Genomic DNA, 22,139 nt, shown 5'->3' on the forward strand with positions numbered 1-22,139 from the left:
CATCACATAAATATATATATATATATATATATATATATATATATATATATATATATATATATCTATATATATATATATATATATATATATATATATAATATATAGATATATATATATATATATATATATATATATATATATATATATATATATATATATATATATATATATATATATATATATATATATATATATATATATATATATATATATATATATATATATATATATATATATATATATATATATTAGTTAGATAAACAGTTACTTAATAAGGACAATATTCTCGGGCTGAATTTCAGCTTAAAACATTAAACGCTTCAGATCTTTAGGGAAGACGGTAAATCCTGTAGGTAAGTAGATACAAGTTACTGTATTAGAATGGTGGTGGCCCGTTGGGGTAACGAAGCATGGGGTCCAGGCTTCGGGCAAAGTTGTTAGCCATGCTGCAGGCATAGTCATCCTCTGAGGTGGGGACCAGGGAGGCCACGCCCAGCATGAGGAGCATGAGGGCCTGGATGGGCAGGGCTGCACGCATCACCCGGCCCAGGAACCTGTAGGACCGCCGTACCACTCCGTCGCCGCCGCCGCCCTCCGCGCCAAACCCGTCACTGCAGACAAACACACCATTAGGAAAGAATTACCAGTCCCAGAAGCATTACATTACTAGTTTAACCTATACATACTGGAGGATAAATTCAGTTCAGTCTGGCCGGAGAATGTCAAACATATTTACAACTGCATGTGAATTTCCTCCAGTTATAAGATATGTACTACCTAGTTTCTCAAAAAAGATCAATCAGATTAATAAAATGAATATATGCTTGCTGATTATCAATTATGTTAATGCGTGAATGTAAACTTACTCAAAATACAGCTCATGAAGTCTGTAATTATAAGATAAATATTTCATGATTCAAAGTACATGAACACAAAATTTGGAATTGTATATCTATGAGTCAAATGATGTATTCAATGTATTTCATGCCAGACAACACTTATATATAATTACATGATTAGCAACTTTAACCAAAAGTTTAAAAGCAAACTAAATTCAGTGATTTCATTCCAACAGAAGGAACTTTATGGAACTAAAAAGAATGTGAGTATATATATATATATATATATATATATATATATATATATATATATATATATATATATATATATATATATATATATATATATATATATATATATATATATATATATATATATATATATATATATATATATATATATATATATATATATATATATATATATATATATATATATATATATATATATATATATATATATATATATATATATATATATATATATATATATATATATATATATATATATATATATATATATGCTTAGACACCATATACACACACAAGTAAATAATTTTAGACTGGGTGTCACACTACAACACTACATGCTTGGCAGGTTCCAGGAGCCAAGTTGTACGTACTGAGCGTCAGAATGGAAGCTGGCCGACAGGGAACTTGGTGAGGTTGGCCTCGAGAAAGTAAACTCTGCAGACTCGTACAGCTGTAAAAAGAGAGTGCATTTCAGGTGCTACGTGCATTTGGTGCAGTTCCTAATTACTTCATGCAACTTTGCAAAATCATATAAATAAACATACTGTATGCCCAAAGTTATACATTGGGTGACATCAAATGTAACTCACCCCTGAGGAAGCAAGGGATGCTAAAGAACTTGTGAAATCTTGTCCAAGCAACTGAGAGAGTTGTACAAGTTGCTTGGAGCACATTTGCAGCAGTAACTGAAGCCGTCGAGACAGAATGGCAAGCTGTTCACGGACAGTGGCAGACTTGTCATCCTGTTGTGTGGGCAAGAGGTGCTGTGCGGCCTCATGCAGGGACGCTACACGGGGCTCACACCGCTCAACTTCCGCCCGCACATCAAGGATGCGTCCCACCCTGTCGCGCAGAGCTGCCTCTTCCATGTCTTCCTCTGCTGCAATCTTCAGTAGACTCTCCTCAGTTGTCTCTGTCCATGCAAGTAGGTCAGCGATTGTGCTGTGGAATTCTGCATTCCCCATTAGGGTTGTCTGAAGTTTTGCTTGCCATACAGATGCTGCGGCACACACTGCCTCCCACCGGCGGTTTGTGGCAGCAAGGCGGTCCCTGACCCTGGCTGCACGCCTTGGATCTCGGGTGTGATCTGCCAGGTGCTTGCCAATGATGTTCAGAGACATTATCACAGATTTGTGGCCATCAAGGTCCATGAGGAATTCCTGTTGAAATTCAGAAAAAAATGTGTGAATACAAAATTGAAATTATATGATTAAAAAATTCAACAAAAAAATAACAAAGCATGTTACAAGTTACTTCTATCTTACCCTGTGGTCCTGAGCAACCTCCTCAAGCTGCTCCATGGGCAGGGGAGGGCTATGCTGCGTTGACTGGGTGGCTTCGGCGTGGGCCAGCCATTGTTCCAATCTCCACATATCATTTTCAAATTGCTGCCAGTTACGTCTGCAACACAGCGGGCACGTCAGGGACGACGTCTCACTGCAAGCAAACATGCACATGCACCATGAGCTACTGCTAAAGCAAAGCTTCAGTTGTTATCTACGAGCCCCTTATTTTCCCTCTTTGGATTTGATCTATACTACATAACATAACTGACACTTCTCTAAATTTCTTCTGTTTCTAGTTGTATTTGAAGTCATCAGATAAACATTCACACCAACTGAGGTTTAAGTGGTTCTAAGGAAAGTAACTCTATGCTATCCCAATTGTTCATCAGTTATTTTCACATATCAAGAGGTGTATTAAGAGACTGAATCATAGAATGGAATAGGAAATGGGGAATACAAATTTCTTATCATGTGGCTGACATACTTTCTACTACTCATTAAGGTTGTGCTAGTCACGCATGCACCATATACTGGCTAATCATATTCAGGGAGCCTTTGATACTAATGCAATCAAAATATTCTAAGACCGAGCCATAAAAAAAAAAAAAATAAATAAATAAATAAATAAATAAATAAAAAAAAAAAAACAGCTTCATAGAGATCTGAAAAAGCAAATCTATGAGCATAGCCTACTTCAGTTAGTAGCTGCACTAATTTCATCCTAGACTATTTTCAAAGTACTGGAGGAATAACTAATGTGTAACATATGCAAATACCAAATACCTAAACTAAGTAAATGTAAGAGTTATATGAAATTATTTTAAGGATCACAGTTGTTTGGAAAAAAAAAAAAAAAAAAAAAAAAAAAAAGTATTTCAGGTTTAAAAAAACAACATTAAGTTGTACTGGCCAACGAGATCAAATAAATACCTTTGTTGAAGTATTATTTCTGTAATATCAAGAATGGTTTAGAGGTTTACCTAGGCACTGGAAAAAGATAATACCTGTTCTCTTTGAGTCTTTGTTGCTTGGCTTGTGCCTTGGCTTCCAACTGGGAAAATTCTTCAATGACAGCATCAATTTCAGGATGGAGTTCCCGTGCCTCGGCATCATCACCGGTGTGTTGTTTAAGAGAACTCAGTAAATCCACAGATGACCGACATCCTGCCAGCTGTTTTGACTAAATAATAGAGAAATACCATTAAAATACTTATTACAGGAAATATATAACAGTAGTAAAACTTTCCAATTGTTATGTACATCACTGAAAAGAAGAGGACCCAAGTCTAAGGTGTATGTTTCCAGTTAGAATTTATCATTATTGTCATTACAATGCAAGGAATACTTACAAAAGAGTAATACATCTGATCAACATCTGCAGCCTGTGGTGTTGGACACTTCAAGGCCTCTTCCAGCTGTAGTATTATCTTTTTACTTTCATCTAGTGCCACACGCATCTCCACAGCCATCGACCGCCCTCCCACAGCGCCAATCAGAGACATGTCTGTTGGGCTGAGGGCTGGCTCCAGATTTTGTAGTTCAGCTTCTGACACTAGAGGAACTCTGTAGTCATCTTCCTGATCTTGCATGAAACTTTCTTCTGATATCGCAGTCGGCATTTGTGTGATTTCATCTTCAACTTCCTTTTGAAGGCCGATAAGACTTGTACGAATTTGTTTCCTGCTTGTCCAGTATTCTGTGAGGCTTTCCTCTATGATGGTGCAGTCAGAGTAGCAACTCCTCTGGTACAGGTAAGTTATCAGATCTTCAAACTCCTTCTCTTCCGCTTCATGTCTCTCATACTCTGCAACCAGCCCGAGCAAGGCCCTCTTCTTATGTTCAAAGCTTCCATGTGGATACTGTTCGTATTCGGTTATCTTGAGGTTCATGTCATTCAACCAGATCAGTAACCTCTCTCTTGATGCCTCAAACCTCTCATATAATCTTCTGCTATAACTAATACGCCGAAGTATGATAGTAATGTGATAACTAAGAGCATGGAATCTAGCATTGGAAGTCTTGACCATTGTTCGGATTTCATTTGCCTGGTCCAGTCTATTTTCCCTCCCATACGGCCGTGCGAGTACCCTGTAGTGCTGGTTGAGGTTTTCATACTGAGGTGTTTGGTTATGAATTAGTGGCTGAAGCTGATGAACAACAGTAAACACTCCCTCAAGGCTGCTGTAAGTTACATGACTAGAAGAAGCATCTAAATTACTTAATCTGGCCTCCATATCTGTCAGCCACAACGAAAATGAAGTATCAACCGTCACTAACTCCTGCCACATTTTCCAGGTTTTCTTGATGAATGTCATTCTCCCTGCAGACCGAGTACAGATTTCTCCCCAACGCTTGTCAAGGTTGTGGTGGGCCTCTTGTAGTGAGTCTGTGTCTCCATTTGCATCAAACTCATTGCAATCATGAATAACCATGTCACAAAGATTCAACACAGAGGAGATGGTTCCACTCTGTTTCTCTATCTCTTTACGAATTTCTTCCTCCACTTCCAAGAGATGGTCAATTTCCTTTTTAGAGCTGTTTTGGAAGATGACTGGACTAGACAGCTTTTTCTCAATCAAGAAGAGCCATTCCTTGAGTTCTGTCAGAGTGACCTCAGCTTTGTTTATGGTTGTAACTATGTCCTGGAGTTTTTGTTTTTTGCTGTTACACTTATCATGAATGTGCTTCCAAGTGGTCTCAATAGTCTCTACTTTCTCCTTCAAATCAGCAGCTTGGTCCTCTTTGCTGCATGTTATTAGTTCTTCACCTTCCGATAGAAGCCAATGCATTTCTACACTCTTAGCATTTATGTCTTCCTGATAGTCATGTTCGAGTTTCCTGATAAGAGAATCGATGTACTGTTCTGAGCCACCATCAATTTTTCTTTCCATATCCTTGGCCCAAGTAAGGAATTGTTGGTATCTGGTATCATACAACTGCCACAACTCCAATCTGTCCTCCAAAGTACTGATTTTAAGCCTGTATTGGTGAAGCAGTTCAGCTTGCAGTTGTGTAACCCTCCACATCCTCTGTGTCACAAGACGCAGGTCAGCAGGCGTGAGAGAGTCAACCATTTCCTCTCGGGTGGTTCTCAAGAGAGAAAGATCTCCACTCAGGGATTCTAAAACATTAGTGGTCTCATTATACTTTTTGATGGTTTCCTGAACACTGCAGAAATCAGAGGGTAGATCAACAGACAATCCAGCTTGGATTTCAGTCAGAATGGTGTGAAGTTTAGTATACACATCCTCATATCGCTGCCACAGGGCAGAGCTCTTGCTGAGGTAACCAAGCCATGTTTCTACACCTGCACGCATGTTGGTCACACGCTGTTGTAGAGATGCTAATTCAGCTTTCAAAATTGGGTGTATGCTTGAGTCACATGATGCCACCAGTAGCTGACAGAGCTTTTCTATCTCCTCTACCTGTTCCTCTCCTCTACCCAGCTGATCTTGCAAAGACTGCAGTCTACTGATAACCTTGTCAAGTCGCCTTCTTGCAACCTGTCTGAGCTGAAGTCCTTGCTTTTCTTGCTCCAGGGCTAGTATCCATGTTTGCAGCTGAGCAATTTTGACTCTGTAAGTCTCCCAAGTTGTGATGGTCCTGAGAAGCAATTGTTCTCGTTCACTAACTGTTGTCAAAACAGTCTTGTGGCGCAGGATGAGTTCCCGGAGACGACCCTGCAGGTCTTTGATGCGTGGAGGAGCATCCTCCTGCTGGGCTTGTTCTTGGAGTGTCAGCAGGACGTTGGTTTGAGTGTTGAGAATGGAACGGTGCACCTGACACAGGCGGGAGGCCTCATGAAGTCCCTCGCGTGAGGCTGGGGCCGGGGCACTCATACTTGCCTCTACACTCTCTACGTACTGTTTCCAAGTGGTCAGTGCTGCTGCAAGTTGCTCTTCATCCCCTCCAAGACCTGCCACTACCTGCTGGTACCGAGAATGTGTGTCACGAACAGCCACCTGCCAGGCCTCCACCACCGGTGAAGGTCCACTCTCAATGACAGGACCACCAGTGCCTCCAAGTGCCACAAGCTGGTCCTTCAGCTGAGTGGCTCGTTCTGCTGCTTCATTGGCTTCAGGCTCAGGAAGTGCCAGCAGTGTATGAGCTCCATTTATACCGGCCTCAAGCTCCTGTAAGGCATTCTCTTCTTTTTGCTGCTGTTCAGCATTCACCTGCTGTGCCAAGTTACTGCTGAGTTGAGTGATGGCCTCAGTCAAGTTAGTTATGCGGAACCCAAGTCTTTCAACCTCGGCGACCAGGGGCGTGTCCTTAGCGGTGTCCTCTGCCACGTGTAGCCGGATCTGGTGCGCCAGCTGCCTCAGCTCTGACACCCGCTCCCCGGACCACGCCGCCTCGCCCACCAGCACCTGCAACACGTGCCATCATTAGACTTGTCTCTATACACATTTGGTGCTGAACAAAAATGAAATGGTAAAACATCATCAGGGGGCAAAGATGGAAATATAGGGTGGGGCAGAGGAGAAAGGTGACACTGGCATGTAGCCTACTGGTTAACGAAGCTAAGTATGAAGTTTAATAGCCTATGCCAAGAACATTATATAAATATTGACGAATACGAAAAAAGTGGTGCTGGGGGGTAGCACACTGATTTAGAAGCTGCATAATTAAGTGTAATAAGAGCCTGTGTAATTAAATGTAACTGAGTGCCCGTCTCAATTACGCTAGGTAGGAACCATGGCTGTAGAACGGTAACACACACACAGACACACACAACTAATGTCACATTAAGTCTAAATTATATTCATTTTACGTGTGTGTGTGTGTGTGTGCAATGTTCGAATCAAGACTGCAGGCAAACAAATTTGTTTATCCGAATTCTTCCCACATACGGTTGTGTAAAAAACATCGCGTCTTACCATGCATACATCAGCAGGACGACAAAGTGACCATAATATTATGATTCAGCTTCTCGAGAGGAGTAGTGGCAATTGCCTTCGACCCAAGACGTACATTTACTTTACTTTTCGAAACAATGCTTTCGGCTGAAATTGTGCACTTTCGCCAGCGGCTTTACCAGTAACGTTACAACAGCACACGGCAAGGACATGGCACTAACGTGTACCTGTTGCGAGAAATGGTGGGTTGTTTACCCCGAGCGAGGAGGGAAGTGGGAGGACGGTAGGGAGGCGGCTGTCGTCACCGCCGCAAATACAACTCTCTCTCTCTCTCTCTCTCTCTCTCTCGATTACACGCGGAACTTTACTTGTTAGCGATCTCACACGTTTCGCTTCACTGTACTTGTTTTAATGTTCACATCTTTGCATAGGGTGGATCGTTGAGAATTAAGCAAAGCGACATTTCACCCTCTCAAAGGTGTAGGAATATATATATATATATATAAAAAAAAAAATCATTACTTGTGAGAAAGCATTTAGCAAAAGCGGCAAGTACTGGGAGCCTTTTACTTATGGTGGTCAAGTCAGCGGCCACCAACAGCCAACGGTCTCCACCACAAATGATCGTTATTTTTTTTTTTTGTGGTTACGTACGCAGGGAGGGAACGACCATTTAACATTCCACAGTAATGTTAAGTCGTCCATCCACGAGCTTTTTAACATCAGTGACATTACCCTCTGTCATGACGAGAGAGAGAGAGAGAGAGAGAGAGAGAGAGAGAGAGAGAGAGAGAGAGATGGAAGAAAGAACGAAAGAAGTGGAGGAAGAGAAACAGAGAAAGGAGTGAACGAAGAAAAAGAGATAAGGAAATGGAGAGAGAGAGAGAGAGAGAGAGAGAGAGAGAGAGAGAGAGAGAGAGAGTTAATATCGTCGGTGGAATGGCGGGGCGGCGGGCTGGGAGGCTGACAGCTGTTTGAGCCATCCACACCCGCAGACCACGCCCACCATTCAGATGTCCTGGCGCGAGAGGAGGCTGCCTCGTGCCTTCGTCCTTCCCATAGCCAGTAACAAAAGATTAAATTCACTAAGTGTTTCTACTGCAGGCAACATCATAGGCGGTACTACTGCAGGCAACACCATATATAGGCGGTATTCTGAGACGCTGAGACGGGATATTTTCACTGTGTTATTGCAGTTTCTCTAATGTAATTCGCTCGGCTCTTTCACATCAACTATTTCCAAAGCCCCAAAGGAAGTTGAGTTAATCGAGTTCTCATGAGTTTTCTTCATATTCATGTTGGTGCAGAGAGCTTGTCAACCTCTCACAAGGCTCATGAAACTACCTAAGAAAACACCCACAACTCCTACGAAAGCTGTGCTAAGTGTGGGTATGTAAGCCCTGAAGAAATGTTCAAGAATATGGGTACATGTTATCTATTATACCTCTCCGTCTTACGTTCGCTAATTACAAGTTACGTGGTGATTATCGTGTCCCTGAGGCCGTCGATAGGTCAGTTCGTTTATAATTTAATCGAGTAACCACAAAGACACACACAAAAAGACCAACCGTATTTTGCATCACAAGCGTAAAAAGCCGACCCCGACGATCGTGACCTTTTGCACGGCACGACTTGCATGGAAGACCACAACCAGAACCGAGTCCATAACGTTATACCCGCCACCTTCAGCAAGTGTTTGGACCATTGTGGATGAACGCTGCTCTAGAGGTCTCGCCATCCTCGCCCTCACCGCCGCCCCTAACTACAGGCCTAGATAACCTCCACCATCATCATCATCATCATCATCAAGTATTTGTGCCATTGATGAACGCTGCTTTAAAGGCTTCCTCGCCCTCATGTACAGCCGCCCTAAGTTGCAGGCCTAGACAACCTCCACCACCATCAACATGTATTTAAGCCAATGTTAAACGCTGCGCTTAAGGTCTCCTCGCCCTAAAGCATCTCCGCCACCACCTACATACAGTTCTAATAAGGGTCATGAGAACGTCTTGCCTAATGACGCGCGACGCTCTCTGTCAGCTCTTCCCTGCAGACGCCGAACCACGAGCCTGTCTCTCTCCGACCATAAATAAGCATCTAAGACCGCATATTTGCTGACGACTGAAGCGCTAAATTAAGTGGACACAAAAAGTGCCTCAGCCTGGACTGCATCCCCGACCCAAGGAGGCGACTGAGGAACAATGACGAGGCGTTCATTACTCGACATTATCAAGCTGGGAAAGTGAACGTCTGGCTCTTGATAGTTCCTCAGTTGTTCAGGCAGCACGTACTGACCTCAACCTTGTGCTCTCCGCTTGGTTACTTGGTTTGCTTTACAACTATTATGCCCAGTAACAAACGCTGGGATCCTATTAAGTAGCTGATTATATGGTTTGTTTTACGACTATATGTATGGGTAGTAAGTAACGCCTAACCACTAGATTGTTGCGCACCAGTTTGTCTTTCCGGCGTTTTCCCAGCAGTGGTGAAGAGAAGGTAAGATCGTTTCCTGCTTCCTGTTCCCCGCATGCTTCCTCCGCCTCCTTCCCGGCAGAGGAGCAAGACGGAGTGGTTCCCCCTCGACTCCACACTCTACGCAGTTGTCGCGATTGCACAACAGCCGTATATGACTTCTTATCAACAACTATAATTGACACCCCAATAATCTTGATGACATACGCATCACTACATACATGAACAAACGAAGCAAAAACACATTTCATTGAGGGGATTTTTATATCTTTCTTATCTTTCCATCTTACACAGTTTTTCGTTTGATGATTTCCTACAGTGAATACAGAGGACTTCGAGGATGTTGCGCACGAGACTTCCCGCCCTGGTGGATGCAATGGTCCGCGATTTCCATTGTGTGATTCATCGACCATTAACCACATGTAGAAGGTTTGAGAGTTGCAATATATGGAAGAGGAAGAAGCAGATGAGGAAGAGGAGAGTAGCAAATAGTTCAACGTTGTTCTAGACTTCCCGCCCTGGTGGATGCAATGGTTCGCGATTTCCGTTGTGTGACTCATCGACCATTAACCGCATGTAGAAGGCTTGAGAGTTGCAATATATAGAAGAGGAAGAAGCAGATGAGGAAGAGGAGAGTAGCAAATAGTTCAACTTTGTTCTTAGAAAAAGAAAAAAAATCCGATAGGTCACTGTGCTACGAGGATGCGACACGTCACATTATAAAAGGCCAACGTGACATTATACACAAAATTATGTACCCTCCCCTCCTCTCTTTAGCTCGTGTCTGAGTACGATGCCGATCATCAGGCACGGACGATAGGGGACAGGGCGAGAGGAGAGAGTGAGTGAGACAAGAGAGTGGTGGGAAGAGGGAAGGTGACTGATATGATAAAACAACTCTGATAGTGCAATCCCCTGCTGATAAACGGAATCCTGTGTGGTATTAAAAACTCAGAAACCATAATAAAAGAACGCTATACATAAATCCCCGGTAGTGTTGTTAACTTTGTTGATGGAAACGGAATTTAACCCGTCAGAGTTGGCGCCAGCTGCTGATAAACTGAATTATGTGCAGTAGTAACAAGAATAAAATGAATAGGAAAAACACATAATAAAGAGCGATATACAAATGCCTAAATTCCACGAAATGTTTGTGTGATGTCAACGCATTCCAATAATACCGTCACTGACTGGGTTTTATATTATTGTTGGTGATACAATGCGATACATACACCTTTCAATGAATTAAACTGGTGCTGTCAAAAGTCTATATCCGTAAAATGGAGTGGATGGAAGTTTAGGCTCAGCGATAATAAAAATAGGATTCATGCGTGAGGGTGGAGGTAACTATTATTGTGTTAGGGAAAGAAATAGTGAGCAGTGTTGCGATGCGTATAGTGGATATGTTATTATTTCGGCGACAAGATTAATGGTTACACAGCGTTCTCTCTCTCTCTCTCTCTCTCTCTCTCTCTCTCTCTCTCTCTCTCTCTCTCTCTCCGTGTCATATCACGCCACATCCTCCTTCCTGTTCTGCTGATAAACCTACACCCATTGCGACACATTTTACAGGTGGTGTTGCATACAAAAGTTTTCCCAAGTGTTACGCGTCGCCCACTGTCCCACATTTCTCCTCGCTGCTGACATTCCATTGGTCGTGAATATTTTACTCCCATACGTTCGTCGACCTACTGAACGTGTAGGAATGCGCTGAGATTCCCACATTTCAACTCTTTAGGGAAATGTAAATAAAATAAATGAACTAAAATGAATAAATAATAAAAAAAAAAAAAGGAAAGGGCGCGCATTCAGTGCCATTTGGCGACATTATCTTTTCATCTTTAAGAGGGTGTGAAGGAAGAAGAGGAAGAAGAAAAGATGATGCAGATGAGGAAAAGGAAGAAGACAAAGAGGAAAGAAGGAAAAAGAAGGGAGAAACTGAATCTTTCACTTTCCACTATTTCGCTTTCCTCCTGTCACTACTATTACTATAACCATTATCCCATTTATAACTAATAATACATAATATATTTACGAATAACAAATAATATACGTGCAGCTCCAAACAACAATTATAGCAACAACAAGAAAAATCATTACAAGGTTTCCCGTCGAAGTGGCACGCGGGACGCCGGCCATGAGCCACGCCCCGTGAGTGACCTCCCCGGGGCCACCACAGTCGTCATCATCATCATCAGCATGAGACTAGGCAGCGCAGGGGCCGTGGAAGCTGGTGCGTCATGGCTGCCCCGGACATCGTATTGATCAAGAGGAGGAGGAAGCATCTCGGGGCCAGCATCCTCCTCCTCCTCCTCCTCCATCTTTCCTGGCACACCCACATCACCACCACCACCATAACCATAACAGGTGTTTCGCGTGGGGTCACCTGCTGCATAACGCATGAAAATCGTTACGTAAGGTGGTCCTGATGGCGTGTTATGTAGATAGAGCCACGACACGGCATCCATCACGTATAACATCACGCTAACATGGAAGGCTTTACGAACACCTGGTAACGTTATATACAAGTGTACCGAACTGAACAGCTGTCCCGTTCACACACACACATCACAAGTCTTATACCTGTTTTGCCACGTCACGACTTCATGTAGAAACCTAAACCTCACGATATTATGTTCCCATGTTCGCCCTGACTCATAATAACCACATGACTACAACACTGACTACTAGCCCAACACGCCGTAAGCCTAACCCCCACCATCTTTCATTCCTAAACTCATCTAACCACGTCACAACTCATCCCCTTTAACCTCTCTCCACCGCCTTCTCTTTCCATAGTCGTTCCAACACGCCGACTTCACCATCTCTTCGTGTATTCAACCAAACACGTCATGCCTTACATAACCAAGAATCCTCATACCTTCCTATCCGTATGTTCAAACCAAACCATAACCTAAACCTCAGCATCTATACCCGCATTCGCTCCACCACGTCATACCTCCTCTTGTATCGACAATCCTCGGCACTTCACAAATACAACCAAACATAATAGAACAATAGAACGGTAGAGACTTATTATACACACTCCACGCATGCAGAATCGTTGCGCCAGCTTTCAAGAAGATGGGCTGGGAGATGAATGTGTGCCTGGAACGTGTGTGTGTGTGTGTGTGTGTGTGTTGCGACAAGCGGGTCAAGATGAGCTTATTTAAACAAAGCGATGAAGAACAGGACGCATTCAGTGGAGGGGATGACATGTGGCACTGTTTGTGGTGATGGAGGTGGTGAGTGATGGCTGGTGGTGGTGGTGGTGACCCAGTGAGTGAGGAGAGGATCGATGGAACTCTTTGGTGTTGATGTCCAGCCTGTGGCACTGAACGACACTGAACACCTAAAGCGACGACACACACACACACACACACACTGCGACACGAAAGTCACATGACGCATCAGAATCTTAAATCCTTCCTACAATCCATGGTTCACCCCGAGCCCAAGGAAAAAAAAATATCGGAAAAAAGACACCACCTTGATACCAAAACAAGACACTCCACCCTTCCTCCCCATAAAAAAATATAAAAAATCATAAACCATAATACACTTGATTTTTTTTTCTAAGCTCACCTTCCTATTTTTCCTCGGGCTGATTGGTATTTCACCCATGATTCCTAGAGTCAGTCAGTCAGGCAGGCACAACACTTGCAGCAATATGGTAAAGCGAACTAAAACCGCCTCGATCCCTCGCACAGATAGGCCGCGGCACAGCAAACACACACTCCGTATCGCATCACATCATCCCCATCATGGAGGTCACTATTCGGTCGCAAAGGCGCATCAACACCACCACCACAGTCGGTTAACACCACGTCTCCCTTTAACCGCCCGCACACACTTTCTTCGCCCACCCGCCGCCTCCACACCCACCACCACGCATGGCGACGATCAACTGTTCCGCGGCGGGAAATATGGGTTTGGCTGGCTGGCTGGCTGGCTGGCTCTCTCTCGCTCACTGACTCCGTGTGCGCAACAGTTGCCAAGTGTGTCTTGTCTGTACAAGTGTCTCGTCCCTTGGCTTCAGTATCACCTTCATTCGTTTTTTGACGGCGCCGAGGGTGAGGGGGAACTGCATCATCCTATCTCCGGGGTGGTGGTCGTGCGTGGCTGGCGGGGCGAGGCAACACAGAGGCCCCCCGCTATGCCCTGCCCACCGGGGAGGGAGGAGGAGGAGGAGGAGGAGGTGCAGGATAAAGAGGTGATGGGTTCCGCGGCGCATCTAAACTTTCATTACGTTCCGATTTCTTTAAGTTTAAACGAACATGCTCACCGTTGCAACATTCACTGACCGGCGTAAAAAAAGGGAGGGCACGGCAGCGAAGCATTTATCCGGTGTGAACTGTTTAGCAAACAGTAGTAGTAATAAAATTAATAATAATAACAATAATAACGAGAAAATAATTTGGCCTTTCTCTAGCGTTCATGTACGGCCCGCTTAATTGTTTTTACTCGTTTAACTGAAGGCTGAATAAATAGTAATGACTCAAGACAATGCTAATGAGGTCACTTCTCCGCAGGAGGCCGCGCAGCAGGTCCTGAGTCAGTCCAGGGATTGCATAAAACAAGCCATGAATGAACCTCCGATTAAAGGCGTACACAGGGTGCCCTACGTTACTCACTACTTCTACAACTACTACTAGACACACACACAAACACACATCACCGTCGTAGGCCAACGCCCCACACACATACTTTCTTTAGGCATGCACACCCAGGGATGGAGCCCAAAATGAGTTACACAATGTCGTGTATCATGCTGGGAGGAGGAGGAGGCGCACCTCGAGCCTCCCGTCGGCTGGTCAGGTGAGGAGGTGACGTCATGCCGGCTGCTGGTGTCAGAGGTATATTTGGGTGCAGCTCGCCGGCTCCCCCTCCCTTCCCCCAAACCCCTGCCAGCACATCCTCGGTATACCCAGCCCTGCAACGGCAGGAGCAACAGCAGCCGCCCCTCACACACGCCACCAGCACCCTTTGACCCCTGCACGCCTCACCGCCTCTCAAAGCCCACTAACCATTTAGCTGCAGCAAACACTCGAGCCTCACACACACCCCATCACATCCACGCTGACATGCCCCTCGTCGCAGCCCTTCTTTACCTTTCTCCATGGAACCGCAGTGCCTCATCCCGCTCCCTAACACCCTCTTCATGACCTTCAACATCTCTTCGCGGTCTTTGTTACCTGCCAGCAATCCCTACGGAGCTATCTTCACCTTACGGCCATTCTAGCCTTTCTTAGCACGACCGTTGGCCTCAGTCCTTAAAGGAATTTCCTGTCCGAGTCATCATCGCCGTCCCTGATGCTAGATTACCTAATCCTCCCGGAACTTTCTTAGCGAGTCTTCGAGCCATGCTGCACGTCCTTGCCTCTCGTTACATGACCGACCATTTTCCAAAGCTATCTCCGCCCCCTTCCCGCCCATCACTTCTCTCCCCTGACCTGGGTGGGCGGGAGAAAGCAGCTCCCTCGAGGCCGAGCCACAGAAGAGGCGCCCAGCCGCTCACGACACACAGGATGCTGGAGGTTACGTCGTAGCACGCTGTCTGCGGCTCATGATTGTCGCCTCCTGCAGCAGTCAACCTCCTCGCTGGCTGTAGGCTTTGTGGCACGCGGAAGTAAAACCACCGCCTGACAGCCCGCTAACTACGTGAGGTTTAAGGCCTAAGTGGTATCAAGTTATCGCGATGGAATGATAGACGTTTCAAGTATTAATGCTAAGTCGGCGATAAGAAAATATACAATAAAGGCAGTTGAAATGCAACTTCATGGCATTCAATGTAGTTTTATTTTCACAGAGTTCAATTATACTGAGGCGGTATTCTAATATTGACGAAGTGGTAATCTAATTCTTTTTCGGGGGGTAATCTGATCGTACAAAACTGCTTTACATACAAGGGATCTCGGTGGGAGGCTCCGCCGTCAGTTCCCTTCGTGAAAATCTGCGCTCAAGCATGATTTCGAAACCGCGATAACTTGTCGGCTGACTGAGCAAAGAGAAAGAGGAAGGAAAAACAGGAACGATTGCACTGGAGCCCATTGCAACACACATACACAGAGCTCACCATAACCTCCACAGCATATCGAGGTTACGTCCTAATCCCCGGGCACCTAACTAGTCCTCTCCCACACACGAACACGCACGCCTCACCAGTCACCACCAACCAGTCGCCAGCCAGGCCGAGTACAGCATGAGGGCGGCAGTGAGTGAATGTAGGTCAGGAAGCGATCCGAGATGAGGCAAGTCAGAACAGAGAGCCATGGGAACAGGAGGGAAAGGAAGGAGCAAGCTGGGAAAGAAGGACAGAAGGAGGAGAGGGGCAGCGAGAATGTAGTCACGATCGGATCCGAGATGACACAAGTAAGAACAGAAAGGATGGAAGAAGCAGGAAGAGAGGGACAGGATGGAGGGAGAGAGGCACATGTAGGGACGAGAGATGAACCATATGAACGAAGAGGAGAGGAAGATGGGGCACGGAAAAGGAGGATGGGACAGGAAGTATGAGGCAAGAGGGATGAATGAAAGGAAGGAGACGAGGAGGGGAGAACGAGAGGGAGAGGAAAGGAAGATAAGGGAAACCGGATGAAGAAAGATAACGTTAAGAAAAAATATACACCATACTATAATCTTATCTCTCTTCCGTTATAAATGTCACCGATTCGTCCTTCTTACCACATTAAATAAAAATAATAAGACAAAAGGAGATAATAGACGGAAAGAAGGAAGGAGGGAAGGAAGGTGCAAATAACAGAGGGAATATAAACCGAAAAGAAGAGAAGGGGGATAAAGAAAAGGGGGCGTGATCAACGAACGAGACAAGAAAGGAAGGAGAAGGGAAGGGGACACACACACGAGGAACGGGAGAAAAATCGTGACAGTGACAGGGAAAAAAAAAAAAAAAAAAAAAAAAAAAAAGGGAAGGGGAAAGAAACGACACGAGAAGGATGAGGAGGAAGAGAGTGTGTGTGTGTGTGTGTGTGTGTGTGTGTGTGTGTGTGTGTGTGTAGGGGGTAAAAGGAGACCGGAAGCTGAGTAAGATAGAGTTTACGAGCCAAGGAAAAAGATGAAAAAAAGAATACTGGCACTGTAACCATGTCCCCGACCCCACCCCACCCTCTCTCTCTCTCTCTCTCTCTCTCTCTCTCTGACAGACCCCAGGCAGAAACGTGTCCAAGAGTAGTCACCAAGAAGAAACAAAATAAACACATGAAAGTAATGCGGGACGGGGACGGAACGGGGCACTACGGGGCGGGACGGGGCAGGGCGGGGCTGAGAAGGAGACGCAGGGTGGATGAACCGTATCTATGACCGGGGGTAACGATAAGAAACAGACCTGCCGCGACTGATTGCCGGATAAGAAGACTCCCGAAATAAGTACCGTTGATAACGCCGGGAAAGGGTACGAGATGGGGGAGATGAAGATGCTGCTGCTGCGAGATGCTGATATAGGAAGATGGTGGTGGTGATGGTGGTGGTGGAAGTGGGGCGTAGCTGTGGTTAGTGCTGATAGGAGTAGAGGTAGTAGTAGTAGTAACAGTGGGTTTTATATAAGTAGGAGGAGATGAAGGAAAATTCGATGCGCAAAGAACCAGATGCAAAAAAGTAACTCGGTTATATCTAAAGGAAAAAGGAACCAAACGAAACTTGCAGTAATTTTGAACACGGCAAAATATACATAATTATAGGAATAAGAAAGATAAACAAAACCGAAGAACAGGAAGTCGAGAGAGAGAGAGAGAGAGAGAGAGAGAGAGAGAGAGAGAGAGAGAGAGAGAGAGAGAGAGAGAGAGAGAGAGAGAGAGAGAGAGAGAGAGAGAGAGAGAGAGAGAGAGAGAGAGAGAGAGAGAGAGAGAGGGGGGGGGGGACACACCTGCTTGTCCGTCTCTAACAATACACTAAAACACAAAGCAACAATCACAACCTCAATACTGATACAACGGAAACACTTGCAAGAAACGAACGAAGCTTAGATCCTGCTTATAACCGGCCTGGATTCCTTACAGCTTAAACTTATGTAAAACTTTTAAACGCTTCACTGACTCAGCCTAAACCCAACCTTGATAACGAGGATACGAGATTACGGTCACACTAGCAATGCAGAGATCAATGCTTAGCGTGAATGAATGAACGAGTGGGAGGGTGAGTCAACGTCTGAAATATCTCTCGTCACATACTAAGGTCGTGACAGCTTTGAATCGTAAGGTCGTATTTTCTCCTAGACGCTTTCGGCTCGCACAACAACTGAATATATCCAAAGGCCAACAAAGGAGGTTACTCGAGTTCTCAAGAGTGTTTTTTTTCACATTCATGGTGCAGAAGCCTCGTCAAAACTATCAATGGGCTCATAAAACAACCCATCGTATTCTCTCTTAGACGCTTTCGGCTCTCACAACAACTGAATATTTCCAAAGGCCAACAAAGGAGGTTACTCGAGTTCTCAAGAGTGTTTTTTTCACATTCATGGTGCAGAAGCCTTGTCAAAACTATCAATGGGCTCATAAAACAACGCATTGTATTCTCTCTTCGTACTCTCTCTTCGGCTTTCACAACAACTAAATAATTCTAAAGGCCACAAAGTGCTTCTTTTCACATTCATGGTGCAGAAGCCTTGTCAAACTATCAATGGGCTCATAAAAGTACCCACCATGGAAATACCCACAGCCTCTACGAAAGCCTTATCAAATGTCGTCTGTAAACTGCAACAAATCTAATCATGGTCGAAGATTGTGCATTTTGAAGCAGACCGTCTTATCCGCTGGCTGATAAACACGCGGCCTTGGGAAGTGAAGGGAAGGTGAAATGTGAAAACCCAAATGTGACAGTCAACTTGGTGTTCTCAGGTAAAGGTTTAAAGTGCTCTGCGTTATCGGTTAAAGGTCTTGAGTGCTAACTATTGATTTTTCTTCCGCAGATTTAAGTCCGTTCTGATGAAAAGTCATACAGTTTTACCTGTACACTGAAATAACTGAGTAACTGAAACACGAGCATCCTACATAACTTACACGTATTCTTGAGAAGTGAAATAAAACATGAAAAAATATCGATTGAGCGCCATCTACCCCTATTTTTATATTCTCTGAGTTGAGAACGTATCCAACTATACAACTATACTTTTTACTTACGGTATCCTAGTCAATTACCTATCCTATATATCTATCTATTACCTATCCTATCACTTTCTCAATAAAAGTATCAGGCATAACTTACGCTTAACCCTGAGTAGAAAGGCAAAACACACAAAAGACCTTGCAAAACGAAATAAAACACAAAACACCCCACGGTTTGTACTCAGCACGGACTCAAAAGGTCAAGGGAATGGAGAACAAACTATAAAAGAACTATAAAAAAAGAAATAATAAAAAAAAAACCTGGAATGCCTCGTTCAGCTCACCGCGTAGTCCATGACCCTACATTATCAAACCTTATTCAAAAAGGTCAAATTTATGCACACCTTCTGGTCGATATGTGAGCGGTTGGTTCCTTCCCTCCGAGACACATCTTTTAGGTATACAATGCTAGTCGCTTTCAACGGTGGACTGGACAAGGGGGGCAAGGAGGAGCTCAGCATACACATGAGTAGACAAAGAAGGAGCTCTGTTGAGGGCGTGGGAACGGAAGATTATAAGGAGGTGGAAGAGGAGGAGGAGAATGATGATGATGAAGAGGAGGTGGAAGAGGAGGAAGAGGTGGAAAAAGAGGAGGAGAATGATGATGAAGAGGAGGTGGAAGAGGAGGAGGAGGAGGAGGAAGAGGTGGAAAAAGAGGATGAGAATGATGATGATAATGAGGAGGAGGAGGAGAAGGAAGAGGAGGTTGGAAAAGAGAATGATGATGAGGAGAAGAATGAAATAGGGGAGGATGAGGACGGGAAATAGAAGGATGAGGTGGAAGAGGAGGAGGAGAATGATGATGATGAAGAGGAGGAAGAGGTGGAAAAAGATGAGAATGATGATGATGATGGAGAGGAGGATGAGAAGGAAGAGGAGGTTGGAAAAGAGAATGATGATGAGAAGAATGAAATACGGGAGGATGAGGTCGGGAAAGAGACGGATGAGGTGGAAAAAAAAAGAGGATGAGGATGAAAAAGAGGATGAGAATGTGGATGAAAAAGAGAAGATGAATAATGATGAAAATGAAAAAAACTGAAGAGGAAAAGGAGGAAGAGAAAGAAAAAGAGGAGACTTGGTGGAGGTAGGAAATAAGAGGTTCAGAAACGGAGAGAAATCAAATCAACAGAGAATAAGGAAACATACCGTGAATGAAAGGTGGAGAAGAGACAGGAAAGAAAAGGCGAGGCAGAGGAATGAGAGAAGAGGAAGCAGAAAGGAATCAAGTGAAAATAAGAATCATCAGGGGAAGGCGTTTTTTTTTTAAGCTGAGATATAGAATGGAGGGAACACAAAGCAGGGAGATGATAAACGGGGTGAAAAGAATAAGAAGAAAACGAAAAGGATAACAAGGTGAGAGAGAGAAAAGAGCAGAAAATAATGAAGGAAGCGCGGCGTGGGAGGTCAAGAGGTCGGTGCGAAAAACAAAACAAGAACAAAAAGAGACAGAGAAGGGAGGAAGGGAGATGCATAAAGAAAAATGAAGGGAATATGGAAGAAAAAAAAAGGGGGGAGCAGAAAATAACACGGTAAACGATGTGGGAGGTTAAGGGAAAATGGGTAAAAACGGAGTGAGGGGAGAAGGGGAGAAGAGCACAAAGGTTAGGAGGGGAGGAGGAAACGTGCGAAGGAAAAAAAGAGCAAAAAAGATATCACGGAAGAAAAAAAAAGGAGAGAGAGAGAGAGAGAGAGAGAGAGAGAGAGAGGTGGGGGTGGGGTGGGGTGGGTTCAGTTTCTGTATGGCGCCAGGCTCGTGCTGTGTGTGTGTGTGTGTGTGTGTGTGTGTGTGTGTGTGTGTGCATAAATGCGTGTGGATAGGCAGGCGTCGTGTCTTCAATATCTATTTCCACTCATGTATATCCCCCTTTCCCTCTCTCTCTCTCTCTCTCTCTCTCTCTCTCTCTCTCTCTGCGTCTCATGTTCGGTTACTGCGCGGCATAAAGTTAAGGAAAAGTAACACCGGACCAGTAATCTCTCTCTCTCTCTCTCTCTCTCTCTCTCTCTCTCTCTCTCTCTCTCTCTCTCTCTCTCTCTCTCTCTCTTATCATGATACGGCCGCTTCATTGACTTGCGTTTCATTATGTTAACTTTTTATTCTTCTTCCCGTGACTAAGCTTTCGAGATGATGATGACGATGATGACAAAGGAACACGATAATTCACTTCATTACGCCGAGACGAGGCAGCGGTCGTTGTCAAGCCCGCGCCCCCCTTCCCCCCGCCCCTCCGACCTTCTCTCATTTTCTCTTCTCTTTTTATCCCCTCACTGATGGTCGGTCGGTCAGGTAGAGACGAGACTGAATTAGATCACCCTATCATCCTTCTTCCTTCCCTCCCTTGCCCCATGTTTCCTGATGCATTATATACCTCTCCCTCCCTCCCTCCCTCCTTGCTCCCTTTTCTTTTCCTCCTCTAATACATTACGGTGAATAGGTCCAGGCGCCATCTCAATAGCAGGTCCATTCTGATTTTCTCCCTTTGCCTTTCTATCTTTATATATATCAGCAGAAAAATAGGTCAGGCTAGTTCTCCGTCATCATGAACTCTTAAGAATAGGTCCATAAGCCCTCTCTAGCAGGTCCATTCTCTTCCCCTCCCCGCCCCCGGCCTTTGCTTTTCAATCTTCACATATTACGATGAAAATAAGTTATGCAAATTCTCCCTCCCTTTTTCACCTTCCCGTTATCTATGTTTCTCCTCTCTTAGCTGATAAAATACAGCGAAATATAATAAAGTAAGTGGTGAAGGAAAAGGGGAAGGAGTAGAAAGGGTCAGAGACTTCACCATCTCTACCTTTTTCCCTCTTCCTCTGCCTAACCGGTTGCCGTCTTCTATTACGTATCATGGCCCAGGCAGCGACCCCCCCTCCTCCTCCTCCTCCTTCCTTCCCTGATAACCTACGGCCAAATTTAATCAAGTAAGAAGTAGAGGGAAGGGAAGGGAAAGGGCGGGGCAGAGTAGAAAGGCCCCAGGGACGGGAAGCTGAAGGCGAGGGAGGGGTAAGTTCTTGGGTCAGCGCTTCCCTTACGTACCTGTTTTATGCCCACTACAATGTTTGGAAGGTTCGCAGACTTGTTTACCTTATTGTATACATTCATTAAGGTGTTTAGGGGAGTTTGTCGTCTCGTTAAAAGTTGAGGGCAGCGTTAGGGAAGTTTGGAGCATGGTTGACGTTCACTATAACATTTAGAAAGGTTTGTTTGTTTGTTTGTGTTGCCTTGCGTTCATTGTAGTGGTTAGTAAAGGTTTTTAGTCTTATTTAAGTTCATTAAACTGCTTAAGGAAGTTCTGAATTCTCCTGAAACTCATATAC

The 22,139-nt window shown here is 44.4% G+C and overlaps 1 protein-coding gene across 1 annotated transcript in view; it reads right to left on the reverse strand.

Moving 5' to 3' along the window:
• Positions 1-201: 201 nt before the first annotated feature.
• The window catches only part of LOC126982254 (muscle-specific protein 300 kDa-like), a 267,239-nt gene continuing 245,301 nt past the window's right edge, over positions 202-22,139 (reverse strand). The window contains 6 exon segments of the mRNA XM_050834206.1: positions 202-611; positions 1,463-1,542; positions 1,682-2,251; positions 2,357-2,528; positions 3,382-3,557; positions 3,727-6,747. Coding sequence (XP_050690163.1) covers positions 377-611; positions 1,463-1,542; positions 1,682-2,251; positions 2,357-2,528; positions 3,382-3,557; positions 3,727-6,747 — 4,254 coding nt within the window. The 3' untranslated portion in view covers positions 202-376.

The sequence above is a fragment of the Eriocheir sinensis genome, chromosome 4 (genome assembly GCF_024679095.1).
Source record: "Eriocheir sinensis breed Jianghai 21 chromosome 4, ASM2467909v1, whole genome shotgun sequence".
NCBI classification, from domain to species: Eukaryota; Metazoa; Arthropoda; class Malacostraca; order Decapoda; family Varunidae; genus Eriocheir; species Eriocheir sinensis.